The sequence below is a fragment of the Schistocerca gregaria genome, chromosome 7 (genome assembly GCF_023897955.1).
Source record: "Schistocerca gregaria isolate iqSchGreg1 chromosome 7, iqSchGreg1.2, whole genome shotgun sequence".
In the NCBI taxonomy this organism is placed as follows: Eukaryota; Metazoa; Arthropoda; class Insecta; order Orthoptera; family Acrididae; genus Schistocerca; species Schistocerca gregaria.
In genome coordinates this window covers 502,379,493-502,396,802 of record NC_064926.1, presented here as the reverse complement: position 1 = coordinate 502,396,802, position 17,310 = coordinate 502,379,493, and the positions used below count along the sequence as shown (strand labels likewise).

General features: G+C 41.3%; 1 protein-coding gene across 1 annotated transcript in view; it reads right to left on the bottom strand.

Annotated features, from left to right (window-relative positions):
* LOC126281611 (putative protein FAM10A4) overlaps window positions 1-14,499 on the bottom strand; it is a 203,812-nt gene extending 189,313 nt beyond the window's left edge. Inside the window, exons 1-2 of the mRNA XM_049980721.1 lie at window positions 14,148-14,499; window positions 13,211-13,507 (exon numbers count right to left, since the gene is read on the bottom strand). Coding sequence (XP_049836678.1) covers window positions 13,211-13,502 — 292 coding nt within the window. The 5' untranslated portion in view covers window positions 13,503-13,507; window positions 14,148-14,499. The remainder of the gene's footprint in view (window positions 1-13,210; window positions 13,508-14,147) is intronic.
* Window positions 14,500-17,310: the final 2,811 nt, after the last annotated feature.

Below are 17,310 nucleotides of genomic sequence, written 5' to 3'. Positions count from 1 at the left end.
GTGTAGCCTGTTTGGCAAGCCCATCAGCAAGTTCATTGCCTGGGATTCCGACGCATCCTGGGGTCCACACAAACACCACTGAACGAGCGGACCGTTCCAGGGCAGAGGTGGACTCCTGGATGGTTGCTACCAAAGGATGACAAGGGTAGCACTGATCAATAGCTTGTACACTACTCAAGGAGTCAGTATACATAGGAAACAACTCCCAATGGCATAAACGGATGTGCTCAGGAGCACGAGATACAGCCACCATCTCTCCAGTGAAAACACTGCAGCCATTGGGCAAGGAATGCTGTTCGATATGTCCTCCATGGACATACATGAAGCCAACGTGACCATCAGCCATCGAGCTGTCAGTGTATACCACTTCATGGCCCCAGTACATGCCAAGAATCGAGAGGAAGTGACAGCGGAGAGCCGTGGGGTGATCCGAGTCCTTGGGGAAAGGTCCAGGCAAAGCTGCGGCCTACATGTTCACCATGGAGGTATACACGAATGGACCTCGAGTATAGGTGGTAAAGGCAAGGACTCCAGTTGAGATAGAAGGGATCAGATGCAAACTGCAACTGTAAGCCCTGAGCTAGGAAGCCAAAGCGGGAGATGACCTGCCGTGGGTGGGAAAAGGAGACGGTAATTCAGATGCACAGCAGAACTACGAACATGTGCAATGTAACTGGTGAGCAGTTGTGCACGGCTGACCTGCAATGGAGGGACTCCAGCCTCTGCCAGAATGCTGGTCACTGAACTTGTCCTAAAAGCTCCAGTTGCTAGTCAAACACCACAGTGGTGCACTGGGTCGAGTTAATGCAATCATGAGGGCACCACCGAACCATAAACCAGACTCCCATTGTCAAGGAGGGATCAAACAAGGGCTCTATAGAGCTGCAGCAGCGTAGAGCAATCTGCACCCCAGTTGTTGCTTAGGCAGCGGAGGGCATAGAGGTGCTGCCAGCACTTCTGCTTAAGCTGACAAAGATGAGGAAGCCAAGTCAATTAGATGTCGAAAAACAGTCCTAAAAATCAATATCTCTCAGCTACAGTGAGGGGATCGGCAGTAAGGTAAAGTTCTGGATCCAGACGAATGGTATAACACTGACAGAAGTGCATAACACAAAACTGTGTGGCCGAAAGATGGAAGCCATGATCTAGAGCCCATGACTATGCCTTGTGGATGGCTCCCTGTATGTGCCGCTCAGTAACACCAGTACTAGCGAAGGAGTACGAAATGCAGAAGCCGTCTGCATACAGAGAAGGTGAGATGGACGGCCCTACAGCTGCTGCTAGATCATCAGTGGCCACTAAAAATAGAGATACACTCAATACAGAGTCCTGCAGGACCCCATTTCCTGGATATGGGTGGCACCAACTTAGGCATGGAAAGTAAGTACGAAGCGACAGGAAATGCTGGACAAAAATCAGGAGCAGGCCTCAGAGACCCCACTCCTATGATGTGGAAAGGATATGATGTCACCAGGTCATGTCATACGCTTTTCGTAAATCAAAAAAGACGGCAACAAGGCATTGGTGTCTGAAAACGGCTGTTCAGATGGCAGACTCGAGGGACACAAAATTATCAGTAGTAGAGTGACCAAGCTGGAAACCACACGGAGCCAGTAGGCCATGTGACTCCAGGACCCAACCCAACTGCCGACACACCATACGTTCCAGCAGCTTACAAAGAACATTTGTGAGGCTGATGGGCCAATAGCTATCCACACCAAGCAGGTTTTTGCCTGGTTTGAGCACTGGCATGATGGTGCTCTCCCGCCAGTGTGATGGAAAGACGCCATCGCGCCAGATACGGTTGAAGATCACGAGGAGATGTCACTTGTAGTCAGATGAGAGATGTTTAATCATCTGACTGTGGATCCGCTCTGGCCCAGGAACTGTGTCGGGGCATCATGCAAGGGCACTAAGGAGCTCCCACTCCATAAATGGGGCATTTTATGGTTCACTGTGGCGTGTAGAGAAAGAGATGACTCTCCCTTCCATCCGCAATTTTAGAAAGGTTGAGGGGCAATTCTCCGACACAGAGATCTGAGCATAGTGCTCAACAAAGTTATCAGCAATCATGTTTATGTTGGGGTCTGGTACCCAAAAACTCATTTGATCTTTGCCCAGACTTGGGAAGGTGACATATGGCACCAAAAGATCGGGATTTCTCTCTCCCAACACTCCTGTTTCCGTCTTTTGATACACTAGCAAATGAGGGAACAGAGCTGTTTAAAACGCTATGAGGTGCTCCTGGAAAGGGTGCCACTTATGCCGCTGTAGAGCTCACCGAGACTCATTAATTGCCTCAGTGACTTCCGGCGACCACTAAGGGGCTGTCTTTCCACCAGAGGCCCCACAAAGGACAAGGGATCACATTTTCCACCGCAGAAACAATCATTGTAGTTACCTGCTCAACCACCACATCAATGTTACTATGTGGGAGAGATTCAATGGTGACAGCAGAGGTGAAAGCCACCCAGTCTGCCTTGTTTAAAGCCCATTGGGGTAGGTGTCCATAGGCTTGACTCCGGGGCAGTGACAGGAAGATGGGGAAGTGGTCACTACCACACAGGTCTCATGGGCTCTCCAGGGATAGATGGGAGAAGGCCACCAGGACTACAAACCGAGAGATCAATGGCCGAATATGTGCCATGTGCCATACTGAAATGTGTGGGGCACCTGTATTTAAGAGGCAGAGATCGAGTTGTGACAGTAAATTTTCGAAATCTCTGCCTTGGACAGTAAGCACGGTGCCACCCCACAAGGGGATTATGAACATTAAAATCTCCCAAAAGTAGGAAAGGTTTGGAGAGTTCCTCAACCAGTGTAGCCAATACATTCATTCAGGGGTACTGCACCATCTGGAAGAAGATATACACTACACACATTATTTCCTGTGTCGTACTTATCCTGACAGTCGCAGCTTCAAGAGGGGTTTGAAGAGGCACAGGTCGAGTTCAGGACATAGGCACAAATTCCACCTGTCACTATTATAGTCACTACAGTTCTTGTAATATCCCCTATAGTTGTGGAGGACAAGGGTCTGCATTTCCAGGAACCAGGTTTCCTGAAGGGCAACGCAGAAAGCAGGAGTAAAGCTCAAGAGTTGCCATAGCTCAGTCAGGAGGTGGAAACTGCCGCAATCCCACTGGAGAATGACATTATCATGAGGCTGGGAAGGCATGAAGTGCGCAATGAGGCAACTTATGTCTCAGGGTCACCTGCTGCCACTGATTGATATTTGTGGTCACTTCTATGGTCAATGAGGCATCAGTGCGATCCAGGTCCGCAGGGGACGCTAAGATCTCGACCTCATCCTCAGGTGCAGAACTAATAGGGAGTGGCAGTGATGGAGCCACGAGAGGGTCCTGTTTCTTAGCAGACTTCTTCTTAGTTTGTTTTCTCTCTCGCTTCTCTTTAGGGGCTTGCTGGGAAAATTTCTCCATAGCAGCTTCAGGCACAGATGAAGACTGGATCTCGGGCGTGGCATTAGTGGAGACCTTGGGAGAGAGGGCCCCAAGGAACCCCTTCCGCATGAGAAGAGCCAGAGGAGGCTGTTGCTTCTCCGGCATGGGGGAGGAGACCAATGTCCCCTGAGTTTGAGGCAGTCTTACTCCCGAGTAGGTGCTGTGGAAGCAATGGAGGAGGATTTGTCCCGTACCAAGGGGGTGGACATATTCTGGTGACCCGAAGGGCCCACTGTTCATGGCACAGAGTGAGGAGCCACTGGCACTTGGGACAGTGATGGTTACGCAGCTGCAGCATATGTCAACATTAGCCGAATGGGGTGTAATCTTTCAAATTTATGTTTAGCCTCTTGGTCAGTCAACCAGTCCAGGGTCTTGCACTCCATGATTTTATGCTCCTTTCCGAGCACTGGACAGTCTGGCGAGCAGGGGGGCGCTGGGGGGGGGGGAGGGGGGGGGGGGAGTGCTCTCCACAGCTGATTCAAGTGGGAAGAGGCGTACATGGAGTATCTGGGTGCAGTGGACGTCCGCAGTCTCGACATGTGGTGCTGGAAGTGCAGCGTGAAGACATGTGCCCCAACTTCCAGCACTTAAAGCACCACATACGGGGAAGGATGTATGGTTTAATGTCACGGTGGTAAACGTTGACCTTTTCAGGCATTGAATCACCCTCGAAGGCCAAGATGAAGGCACCGGTAGCAACTCTGTTGTCTTTGGGTCCCTGTAAACGTGCCGGATGAAATGAACACCCCGCTGTTCTAAATTGGCGTATGTGGGGAGCTTAGGCATCATCAGCAGTGCAATCCCTGTATTGTCAGGGGGCCCCCACCAAATGGATACATGACAGCCCCACCACAACGGACTGGCTACTGTGCTGGATATTAGGTGCAGATAAATCCAATATTGTCATGGGGGCAAAAGAGTACAGGAGACAACAGAAGAAGACATACCCCGGAAAGTGTCCTGGCCCAAATAGTCGAATTGCAAGTGAAGACACAAAGCCATGACAAGAGATTCAGGAGATCGAATCTAAGGCCAGTACGGATAACTTGTGCACCACATAAGCCATGCTTCCCCATATGGCCCGCACTTCTTCAGAATTTTGAAAGTGGCACATCAAACCATAGAATGGGACCTGGACTCGTAGGGCCAAAAAGTATGAGACTCTTTTTAGCCGCCTCTTACGACAAGCAGGAATACCTCAGGCCTATTCTAACCCCCGGACCCGCAGGGTGTCCCAAAGAGGTAGCATCCATCATAAAATCCTTAAAATGTAGGTATTCCAGTGGGTATGATAACATATCAACAAAGTTGATCAAAGACTGCTCATGCGAGTTGCATTCTATCTTAAGTTATTTGGGTAATAAATCTCATATCAGTGGAACATTTCCAGGCTGGATACAGTATGCTGACGTTAAGCCTTTCAAGCGTCTCCTTATGCATCTGACTGCAAATAATACATTGTCCAAGTCACAGTTTGGATTTCTTAAGGGTTCTGATATAGAGAAAGCAATTTACACTTACAATGAGAATGTACTTAATTATTTAGATAATAAATTAGTGGCTACTGGTATTTTCTGTGACCTGTCAAAACCCTTTGACTGTGTGGACAACAGCATTCCCTTAAGTAAATTAGAATATTACTGTGTCATCAGCAGTGCTGCAAAATGGTTCGAGTCTCATCTATCTAACAGGAAACAAAGGGCGTCATTGCAAAAATTCTTGTGCAGTAAGCAGTCAGTCTTCATCTGACTGGGAATTAGTTACATGTGGTGTTCCTAAAGGTTCCATCTTGAGTCCATTGCTTTTTCTTGTGTAAATTAATGACCTCTCAACTGTTATATGCTAAGTTTGTTTTGTTTGCAGATAATACAAACATTGCAATAAGCAGCAAGTCAGGTACAGAATTACAAATAGCCGCTAATCATATTTTACTGACATTAATAAGCGGTTTAAAGCTAATTCACTGTCATTACACTTTGAGAAGACCTACTATATGCAGTTTATAACCTGTAAGAGGTTTCCTTCCAGCATGTGTATAACCTATGAAGACATGCAGATTGAAGAGGCTGACAGTGTTAAATTTCTGGGATTACAACTTGATAATAAATTCAGTTGGGAAGCGCATACCACAGAACTGCTTAAGCGCCTAAACAAGTCTGTATTTGCCGTGAGAATGATGTCAGATGTAGGAGATATAAATACAAAAAAAATGCATACTCTGCTTACTTTCATTCTATTATGTCATACGGGTTCATATTCAGGGGCAACTCATCAAACCGAGCATAAGTTTTTAGGGTGCGAGAGTGTGTGATAAGAATCATTTGTCGTGTATCTTCAAGAACAGCATGTGGAAACATGTTCAAGGAACTTGGTATTCTACCACTGCTTCTCAGTACATTTATTCCTTAATGAAATCTGTTGCAAGTAATACATCCCTATTTCCAACCAATAGCTCAATACATAGTATCAACACTAGGAATAAGAACAATCTACATAAAGACCTAAAATCACTTACCTTGGTCCAAATATTCAGGAACACACATTTTCAATAAATTGCCAGCAACCACTGAAAACTTGGTTTCAGATAAAGAACGGTTTAAACAGAGTTTGAAAGACTTTTTGATAGGCAACTCCTCCTGCTCCATAGATGAATATCTTAACTGAGAGTGTTAAGGCAGTTTAAGTAAAAATATTTGTTTGATATCAGTTTTGACATCACTTGGTCACAACAGTCAAGATTAGGTATTTTGTGTACGATAAATTTATTAATAGTGCAAAAGTGTTTCATTCTGACAGCATGTAAATTCTGTAAATATTAGCTGTTCCAGTTTATTGCATTATATTCACCTATTTCGACAATCTCCTGACAAATGATCAGGGTAGTAAGTATTATATTCAAATGTTTTATGTTATACTTTCTGACATATTCCACACCCACGAGAATCATCTCATTTTTTTGGATCTATGGAACAAAAACTGAATCTAATCTAATCTCTATACAATACAGTGACCATAACATAATTAATTACACACACACGCACGCACGCACACACACACACACACACACACACACACACACACACACACACACAGATAGTATGAAAAATATGTAATTGTAGAAATAACATTAATGTAGCAGGACAACCACCATATTTTGGGGTTTTCGATGGGGACAAAATAAATATACAAGCCTAATATGGAAGAAAAACGAAACAAAAACTAATACAAAAATCAAGGGAACAAAACCCTCACCAAGTGAAAAACAAAATCACAATAAAAAAAACTGGTATCAGAAATTTCACTTGACCTATGTAGCTCAAATGTAGTTCAGGACACCACACACCCACACATGGCTTCAAAACATGCCACTCAAAAGTAACACAAAAGAAATCCATGGTACTACAAAACCATACACAACTCAAAAATCCAGTATCTAATACAGCACTTGAGCTATAGACAAAGGGGAAAAAAAGAAAGAAAAAAAAAGAAAAAATCATCACCAGAAAAAAAATTGTTCAAATGGCTCTGAGCACTATGGGACTTAACTTCTGAGGTCATTAGTCCCCTAGACCTTAGAACTACTTAAACCTAACTAACCTAAGGGCATCACACACATCCATGCCCGAGGCAGGATTCGAACCTGCGATCGTAGCAGTCGCGCGGTTCCGACAGTAGCGACTAGAACCACTCAGCCACTCCGGCTGGCTCACCACCAGAAAATAATTAATGTAGCATAATGAAATTTTAGGAACATGTTTGTCTAGGTAACACGTGTAAGCGATTAACATTGCAAGATCACAGGTTAAATTAGGCGCAAGATAAGCCAGTGAAAATGTGAAATGCTGACGCATTAATAACCATTATCACCGCCAGATTGTTGAATGCAAGTATACAAATATGCATGCACTGTGTTGTACAGGTGCTGGATGTTGGTTTGTGGGATGGAGTGCCATGCCTCATGTACTTGGTCAGTCAATACAGGGATAATTAATGCTGGTCATGGATGATGCTGGAATTGTCTCCTGATGATGAACCATATGTTCTTAATTGGAGAAAGATATGGTGATCAAGCAGGCCAAGGAAACGTCATGACACCCTGTAGAGCATGTTGGGTTACAACAGTAGAATGTGCGTGAGTGTTGTCCTACTGGCAGACTCTCCCGGTAATGCTGTTTATGAATGGCAGCACAACAGTTTGAATCAGAAGACTGACATACAATTTGTAGTCAGGATGTGTGGGATAACCACAAGATTGCCTCTACTGTCATATGCAATTGCACCCCAGACCATTACTCCAGGTATAGGTCCAGTGTGTCTAGCACACAGACAGTTTGGTTGTAGGCCCTCTACCAGCCTCCTCCTAACCAACATGTTATGAGGCAGAACCAGCTTTCATCAGAAAATACAAGAGACCTCCACCCTGCCCGTCAATGAGCTCTCACTTGACACCAGTGAAGTCACAAATGGAGGTGGTTTGGAGCCATTTGAATGTGTGCAACATGGCCTATGGCTTGGAACTGTCTTTGAAGTAACCCATTCGTAACAGTTTTGAAGTAACCCATTTGTAGCAGTTCGCTGTCTCACTGTGGTGCCACATGCTGTCCCATCGAAAACGCCGCACATATTACAACGGGTCCGATATGCAGCTACTTTGGTCAATCTTGTACCTTCTACACAAATATAACACTACACATATTCACAATTAAACCAAATAACTGCAGGAATTTTATTATGGTCTACACGCCATCTCCCATGCAAATCATAGATTGAACTGTCCTCTACACAACACAAAATTTCAACCGTCACCACGCACATGTGCACACTCAAGAACCGCTCGGCCACCGCGGCCGGCCCATGATTTTAAAGCTTTTTTAACCTCATCCACGAAAAAAGTGCATGGGGACGCTGTAGTGGACATTAGCAATGCGTAGCATTGGGTGAAGAAGTTTGGCAATGGAGTAATGGACACTGCAGATAAACTGTGTGCTGTAGTCGGCAGACATCATTTCTCACGGGCGCCAGTCAAGGACACGCGATGAAGCGATACGAGAGAACACATGTTGCAAGCTCACAATTAACAGCAAAACATCTGTAAGCGCACTTAAGAACCTTAAGGAGGCAGTAATGAGTGCTCCCACATATGGCATTTTTCATAACCCAAGCGATTGCAAAAATAGGCCGGTCAGCGGGGTCTCATGCTCCCCATCTGACTTCTACCTGTTTGGACCTAAAAAAATGACCTATATTTTTACAATGACTTGGATGGGGTTATAGCAGCTTTAAAATCGTGGGTAAAGAAGCAAAACCCTGAATTTTTCTAAATTGGTTTTGATGTCTGGATTCAACGATGGCACAAATGTGAAAAATCCACGATGACTATGTTGAACAACAGTCTCATGCACAGGAGGGTTCAAGCTAAGATCTGTAATAATTCAACTGTGATATGTTCATTATTATTTTTTATGATGCAGACGACATTACTTTTTGATCTAACACTGTATTATCCATTACTGCCGACATCAAAATTATCACTAAGCCCCACAAGTGGCTAAAGTGTAGAACAAGATAGAAGCAGTCACTGTGGTGTTTCTTTACTGCTCATAGGTTCGCAATATGTCAGTTTTACATAGCAATGTAACCAATGAGAGGCAAGAAAACAAATTTTGTATTGCTGAAATAGAAAAAATTATTTTCTTCATTGTTGTCATAATTTTTTAATGATAATTTACAAGGTTGTGGCTAAGTTGGAACCCATAGCACAGTTTTAATTAATAATTCTGGTTCTCAAAACAGCTGCCTGTTTCTTCTGAATGTGTTACAGTTTTGGAGGTAGTGATGTACTAATATGAGAATGTGCCAACATTCCTTTGAAACATATTGTCTGACCATGGCTCTCTCACTGGCTGCATTGATCCAGCAGTAGACACAATGTACACAACTGACCATGATCTAAACATTCACTGCCACAAACCCTTCCAACATTATTCTTACAAACAGTACTCAAGGAGTTCAGTGAAGCACTAAAATCACTCACAAACAATTCAGAAATATAAACATCACACTAGAGAGCCCCACAGCACCTTCCAACACGCCCTCTGTAAACACAATTAGATTGGCTAGTTGAAAAGAGACTTGAACAAAATTCCGAGATTTACTGGCAATAAACAGTAGTTTAACTGCAATTTTTAAGCATCAGTAATTTACCTGGAATAAATTGATATAACTGTCATACTTTGAAATATTAAATATTTAAAAAATTTTGATTTATAAACCAGAATAAAATTTAATTTCAATGCAAGGTTAAAAAGCACAAAATTCTCTGATATTTTATGAAATTCCTTAAATTCCCTCATTTTTCCATGTATAATGCAATTCTTGGAGAATTCTAGAGTTTCCAGAAGAATCGCCATCCTGACAATCCATTCCAAATATGTCACACCACCATGATGTCATGTAACTTAACACAATGCATTATGGGTCAAACCATAGGGTGGTACTACAAATTTCAGTTGACCCAATAAAATACTCAGTGCACCTGAAAAACAAAAGTAGCATTGGCTATCAGTTACATAAGAATTCATTCTACTTTTCATCTTGCCTGTTTTTCATTTGTTCCCAAACTTAATATGTATTTCTAGGTTCTTCATGGTAAAAGAACCAAAAGTTTTATCTATCTTGACTGAAAAATAAGCTCAACCTCTTAAAAAAGGAAATTATAAAGATTAGGATGAAGTAATACAATGTGTCACACTTCCCTTGGCACTGTGAAGAAGAGTTATGTTTCATAGGTACAATGTTAATTTATACTTTTCAGTCCCACAGCATTATTATATCTACTAAATTATTAAGTTACTATCCTAAATATGTTATGACATCCCTATATTTAAATCTAAGATCAGGCAAAGAAGGATTTGCTTTTTTATTGTATTTTTGAAGATAACCAGTGCACAACAAAAAATAATGTTCTGTGAGCTTTACAAATATGGTAATAGGAAGTACTGGTAGAACATACATAATTTAGTAGTTGGTAGCTCACTAAGGTGCTGAGCTCTTGTCTCACAAGGCTTTCACAAACAGTCACGATCCTTCAAACCTACTCTGCAGACAGATTTTCCGCACCACATCTCCATACACCCTGAATCCTACCCCATCCCCAAGAATCAGCTGTAAACAAGCAACCCCCATTGTGGACTGGAAATAGTGTACCGTATCTTTCGTCAGGGCTTCGACTTTATACCATTTTATTCTATACACAATTCTTCCTTCCCAAAATTGCATACCACCACTCACCCAATTTACACAATATACTAGTCCACCATTAAGAAACGCCCACTCTCAACCCCTTTCCACGTGGAACCTTCCTCTGTGGAAGACTCAATCTGATACACCCACCCAGCACATACAATACTAGTCCTACAATAGGCTTGTCCTACTCAATCAGGATGGAAGCAGTCATGTCATTCAGCAGCTCTGTTTCAGTATCAGCAAATTGTTTTAGGTGGTCACGACCACCAACCAAATGTTCACCTGAAAGAATGTGCATCGCCAAATGGTGGCCAAGACAGAGTTCACATCCAGTGACAGACCATGCTGCCGAGGACGATGTGCTCTATTTCAACTGCTACTTCCCAACCTGGGCCATCTGGATCCTTGCCCCAAACAGCAACTTCCCTGAACCACGTGTAGATTGTAGTTGCCCTAGTAACACATCCTTAGTTATGGTGATCCTCCTGGCTTCAATCTCCACTAGCACCACCCCCACACTCCTCTCTACTCTACCCCAAGACTCTCAACTCCCAAATATCTCTCCGCCTGTTGTCTGCCCCAGCCAATACACTCTTCCATGTCATGATCATGCAAAACCTTTGATTTATGAGACTTTCAATGACTCAATGCCTCTAATTTCCCATGTCATTTGATATTTACACAGTACAACATTTTAAAGAAGTCACTTTTAATATTTACTAGTAAAATCAGTAGCACAGTCATTCAGTCAGTGGAGAGACCAAATTAAATTTATTGGTCAAAATGGCATATGGTAGAAATTTTGAAAAAAGTTCCAACTGGCTGTTTAAATGTAGCAAAGTTTCCCAGCCACCAAATAAGAGTTGGAGTAACGGAAGTGGTGCAAATGGCAGAGGGGAGCAGACTGCATTCAAAGATCTTTTACTTATATGTGATTATGTGCATACATTTACCATAAAACAAGTGTTGCTAAATGGATCATGGTCATAAGATCTATTAATGATCAAGTTAGTTACAAAAGCAATATGTTAGAATATGGCAACGTGGATACAAATTGCTGTGCAAGACGCAAAAAAGGACAATTGCACATCATTCTTTCCACCAATCTCACTCATTATGCTAACATAAAAATCAGTTCAGAATGTGTCTAGCAATGAGAAATATTCCAATGGTACATTATGAGAAATTGTTATAAACACCCACTGAAGAAGCACCCTCAACAACTAAACAACTCGACCCAATAATAATTGTGTTCTGTAACAACAAAAGCATAACTGATGCTACAAAGGGTCATCTGAACCTACTGAAGCCAGTCATCAATTTTGACTCATGACATAATGATGTGGCCTTCAACACCATATGAGCGTATAAAGAGGTTGAATAATGACAATCTTTATTTTGCTTCACTATTACTTACTGAAAAACATGTAGCAGTGACCCATTTGTAGTGTATCCAATGACATGGCCTAGATAAGGCTGGGAAGTTACAGTCTGACTGAGACTTGGTACAGACATGAACACACACACAAAATCTTAATTGTGGTCTACAATAATAACATGAACTGGAGGTCATGTTTCAAATCATCTTAAATGTCCAAGTCTGCAACTTGTGGGTGAACATATAATATCGGAATTAAGAGATTGATGTGTCAAACAGTTGACTAACTTTTAATTACACAGGGAAAGAGACTGAATATAGTTATGCATATGTTATTGAACATGTTTATTTTTTTAAAAAATCAAGAAATCATGTAAATGATCAGCATTATGAAATACTTTCCCACTTCAAATATGCACTATAATAGTAAAGTTGACTCATATCACAACATAGTGACAGGTCATAATTATGATCCACAGAACTTGCCAATAAGTAACTAATTGATCTGCAGTAGAGCACAATGTACAGGTGACAGCTTGCTCATGAGTTGATGAAGGCAATGAATGGGGAATTGTGAGAATGAATATAATTCTCGTTATCAAATACACTTTAAGGATATTGGATGTTGACGAGTGGTTTAAGACTGCGTTTTTGTGATGCCACTGGTCAAAGAAAGCCATTGGTATTGGTATTGGTATGTTCAATATTTCCACGACAAATATAAACCCTGTAAGCAGTCATGTCCTCTAGTAAACCAACAACATAAGAATGATGATTATTTCATCACATCTCACCTGATATCTTCAGCCAGTAAATATTTTTAGAATTTTTTTTTAAGGCCCCATTTACCTATATTTTCTAGGTATATTCTCAGTTTACCTGTTGTTCTTATGATCAGTTAAAAGGCTGCCCATTAAATGAGCAACCATTTGGCAATTCCACAATAACATGCAATTTACTTCAACATTCATGAAATATATTCTAACACAGCCTTTTCCCCTTACACCCTCCATGTTGTTAGAAACTACATATTCTGGTCATTGTATGTGTTTTCATTTCTATATTACTACAAAACCAAAGCTTTCCACATTTGTAACAGCTGTAGCCATTTGAGGTCTCTTACCAACAACTCCTGTCATGTCTAATTCAACATCACTCTCTTCACTTTCCACTTTGGGTTCATCCTGTTCAGGCTGTGGCTCAGCTTTCTTGGACTCCTTTGTTGGGGATGGCATTTCTCCATCTCCATGACCACTTGTCGGTGAAACCTCAGGAATTTCTGCTCCAAGTTCCTCCAAGTATTCACGGAAAAATGACAGTTCTGCTGTCTTAATAATTTTTGGATTTGTACGACACATATTTATAAATGCACGCAGCTGTGTTAGCTGCTCTTTGCCAAAGGGTAAACTAGCCATTGTGCCTGCAAAAATCGGAAACATTAATAAGATGGAAGCATACTAATAAGAACATGTGATTACTCCAATAACCATTTAACGGTGACATTAGTGATAAATTATTAACTCTTGGCTATTTCTTTAACACGCACAAATAACCACGCGCTCACACCCCCTACATTCGTAAATAAATTTCTGTCGCAGCACTGAACGAACTACAAAAACCATTTGTAACATTAGTGTCTAAGGAATCAGTCCAAAATAGAAATATTCCCTAAAACTAGTTATACTTTTTTCCGGCCATTGTTCATTCCACAATGCTAACTGCACATTCGGTGTACTGTCATTCGCACGCACTATTATGATCCATGCCGCCCTTAAACGAATTTCTGTCTTCCACGAATAAAGTTGTAAACAGAAAGTGCCAGTTCAATGACCTAAAATAACTTCCTTGTGATAAGTAAATAAACAAATTATTTTACCAATACACATACACTATATAAATATTTGGCATCCTCCACTAGGAAGATTAATGTTCAGACTTTATGAAGTAAAGCAGCTTTTCATCGTCATGCCCAGCAAACTGTTTACTACAAATAATTTTATTGCATAATTTCGACAACAATATTTTCTATAACAATATGATAAACATCACTTTTAACTTACCACACGCGCTCGTCAAGAAACCGCAATTCGAACTCTTGTCCACAAACAAACTTCTAGAAACCAAAGATCATGAAACACGAGGTTACGGTGATACGTTTACTCATGCCATAGATCTTTATCTGAATCTCGCTACAGATCACAGTCGTGACACTTCGCCTCGATTTTGTTCCGTAGTGCGCCAGCAGCACGCCATGCGGCCGATAAGTTAAATTGTTGGGTTCCGCGCGATCGTGAAAGCGAAAGCGATTAGTAGTTGTTTATTTTGATACCGTATACACAATGGTTTGTACTAATGGGAACATAGTGGAGGGCAATAAACCGCAGCAACTGTAAGTTCGCTGTCATTTATTACAGACAATTTAATTTTTTACATTCTATATTTTAATTTCTGTGTATAACAAATCCAACTGTAGACAATTTTATTCTGTATATTCTATATTGTTAATTTCTATGTATGACAAAATGAATATCGTTTGTACTGTTTGTACGATGACACAGATGCTAAATAAATAAATAAATACATAAACAAGAAGATACCACATCTGTCTTTTTTAGGTTTCCTAAGGACCCTGAGAGGTATATACCAAAATCTTACTAAACTGTATCGACAGGATTCGCTTGCAAACTACATGTATATTTATGATTAATGTTTCGTTTTAGAAGTAGAAAACGGATAATGAATAGCAGACGAGAACATCTTATGAAAAATAACCCTGTTTACCTTCATAATAACGTTAAGTTTTGTCCGTTACACTTCAAACAAAACCAGTTCATTAATGCAGACAATGTGGAATGCAGTTAACAAAATTGTTTGACATTTCAAATAAGCCACCTCAACAGACAATACGAAAATGCTTCTAAAGCTTGAAAACACTCCTATGGCACAGAAGAAGCCAGTTCAACTCTACATACATCAGCGCCAGATTCAACTGAATCGTCAACACAGACATGCTTTGATGATGAAGTGGTAAAAATGAGTAGTTATTTGTGTCTAGAAAAAGCATGTGGAATATCGGAATGTGCGGACTGCTAGACTTCGTGTAAATCTATTGCAGGACAAGGAAAGTCCCACACATTTTAAGTACAGAGAGTAACAGAAACTGTATCAGAATGATCAAAAGCATGACAAATAAATTTTGAAGACTATAGGGTTGTGATATTTAAAAAAGGTGCCCTTGACTTGTTGTTAAGCCAAATTAGCATGCCATCTGCACCATGAAAAGACAAAAATAAGATGTTTACTGTTTTATGTTTCCATTACTCCGTACATTACAGAGCTATGTGGAAGGGATAGAAATTAAATGTGGGATAAGTGACAATACGTTCCACCTTTTAATGCAGAAGGTACAGCATTTCTCCAATGCTGATAAACTAGTGCATATGTCATTGGGTGAAAACTCTCTAATGGCAAATTTAACACAGGACAGCATTTCTGACAGTGTTATTGACTTTGAGGACTTGGGGTTTGCACTCACAGTATATTTCTCCCACTACCTCATGAGGAGGCGTACGTGTCTCCATGATACAGATAGCCCTATGGTGGGTGCAGCCACAAACGGAGGGGTATCTGTTGAGAGGCCAGACAAACGTGTGGTTTCTGAAGATGGGCAGCAGTCTTTTCAGTAGTTGCAGGAGCAACAGTCTGGATGATTGACTGATCTGGCCTTGCAACACTAACCAAAATGGTCTTGCTGTGCAGGTACTGCGAACAGCTGAAAGCAAGCGGAAACTACAGCCATAATTTTTCCTGAGGGCATGCAGCTTTACTGTGTGGTTGAATGATGATGGCGTCCCCTTGGATAAAATATTCCAGAGGTAAAATATTCCCACATTCTGATCTCCGGGCTGGGACTACTCAGGAGGACATCGTTATCAGGAGAAAGAAAACTGGCATTCTACAGATCGGAACATGGAATGTCAGATCCCTTAATAGGGCAGATAGGTCACAAAATTTGAAAAGGGAAACGGATAGGTTAAAGATAGATATAATGGGAATTAGTGAAGTTCGGTTGCAGAAGGATCGAGACATAGGGTCAGGTGACTACAGGGTTATAAATACACAATCAAATAAGGTTAACGCAGGAGTAGGTTAATAATGAATAAAAAATAGGAATGCAGGTAAGCTACTACAAACAGCACAGTTACTACATTATTGTGGCCAAGACGGATATGAGGCCCAAGCCTACCACAGTAACACAAGTTTACATGCAACAAGCTCTGCAGATTACTAAGAGAATGATGAAATAAAAGAAATTATTCAGATAGTAAAGGGAGACGAAAATTTAATAGTAATGGGTGACTGGAATTCAATAGTAGGAAAACGAAGAGAAGGATATGTAGTAGGAGAATATGGAAGGGGGGTAAGGAATGAAAGAGGAAGATGCCTGGTAGAATTTTGCATAAATCATAACTTAATCATAGCTAACACTTGGTTCAAGAATCATGAAAGGAGATTGTATACATGTAACAAGCCTGGGGATACTGGAAGGTTTCAGATATATTATATAATGTTAAGACAGAGCTTTAGGAACCAGGTTTTAAAGTGTAAGACATTTCCAGGGACAGATGTGGGCTCTGACCACATTATATTGGTTATGAACTGTACATTAAAACTGAAGAAACTGGAAAAAGTGGGAATTTAAGGAGATGGGACCTGGATAAACTGACAGAACCAGAGCTTGTAGAGAGTTTCAGGGAGGGCATTAGGGAACGATTGACAAGAATGGGGGATAGAAATACAGTAGAAGAAGATTGGGTAGCTTCGAGATATGAAGTAGTGAAGGCAGCAGAGGATCAAGTAAATAAAAAGACGAGGGCTAGTAGAAATCCTTGGATAACAGAAGAGATATTGAACGTAATTGGTGATAGGAGAAAATATAAAAAAGCTGTAATGAAGTAGGCAAAAAGGAATACAAACGTCTCAAAAATGAGATTGACAGGAAGTGCAAAATGGATAAGCAGAGATGACTAGATCACAAATGTAAGGATGTAGAGGCCTATATCACTATGAGTAAGATAGATACTGCTTACAGGAAAATTAAAGAGACCTTTGGAGAAAAGAGAACCACTTGTCTGTATATCAAGAGCTCAGATGGAAACCCAATTCTAAGCAAAGGAGGGAAAACAAAAAGGTGGAAGGAGTATATAGAGGGTCTATACAACG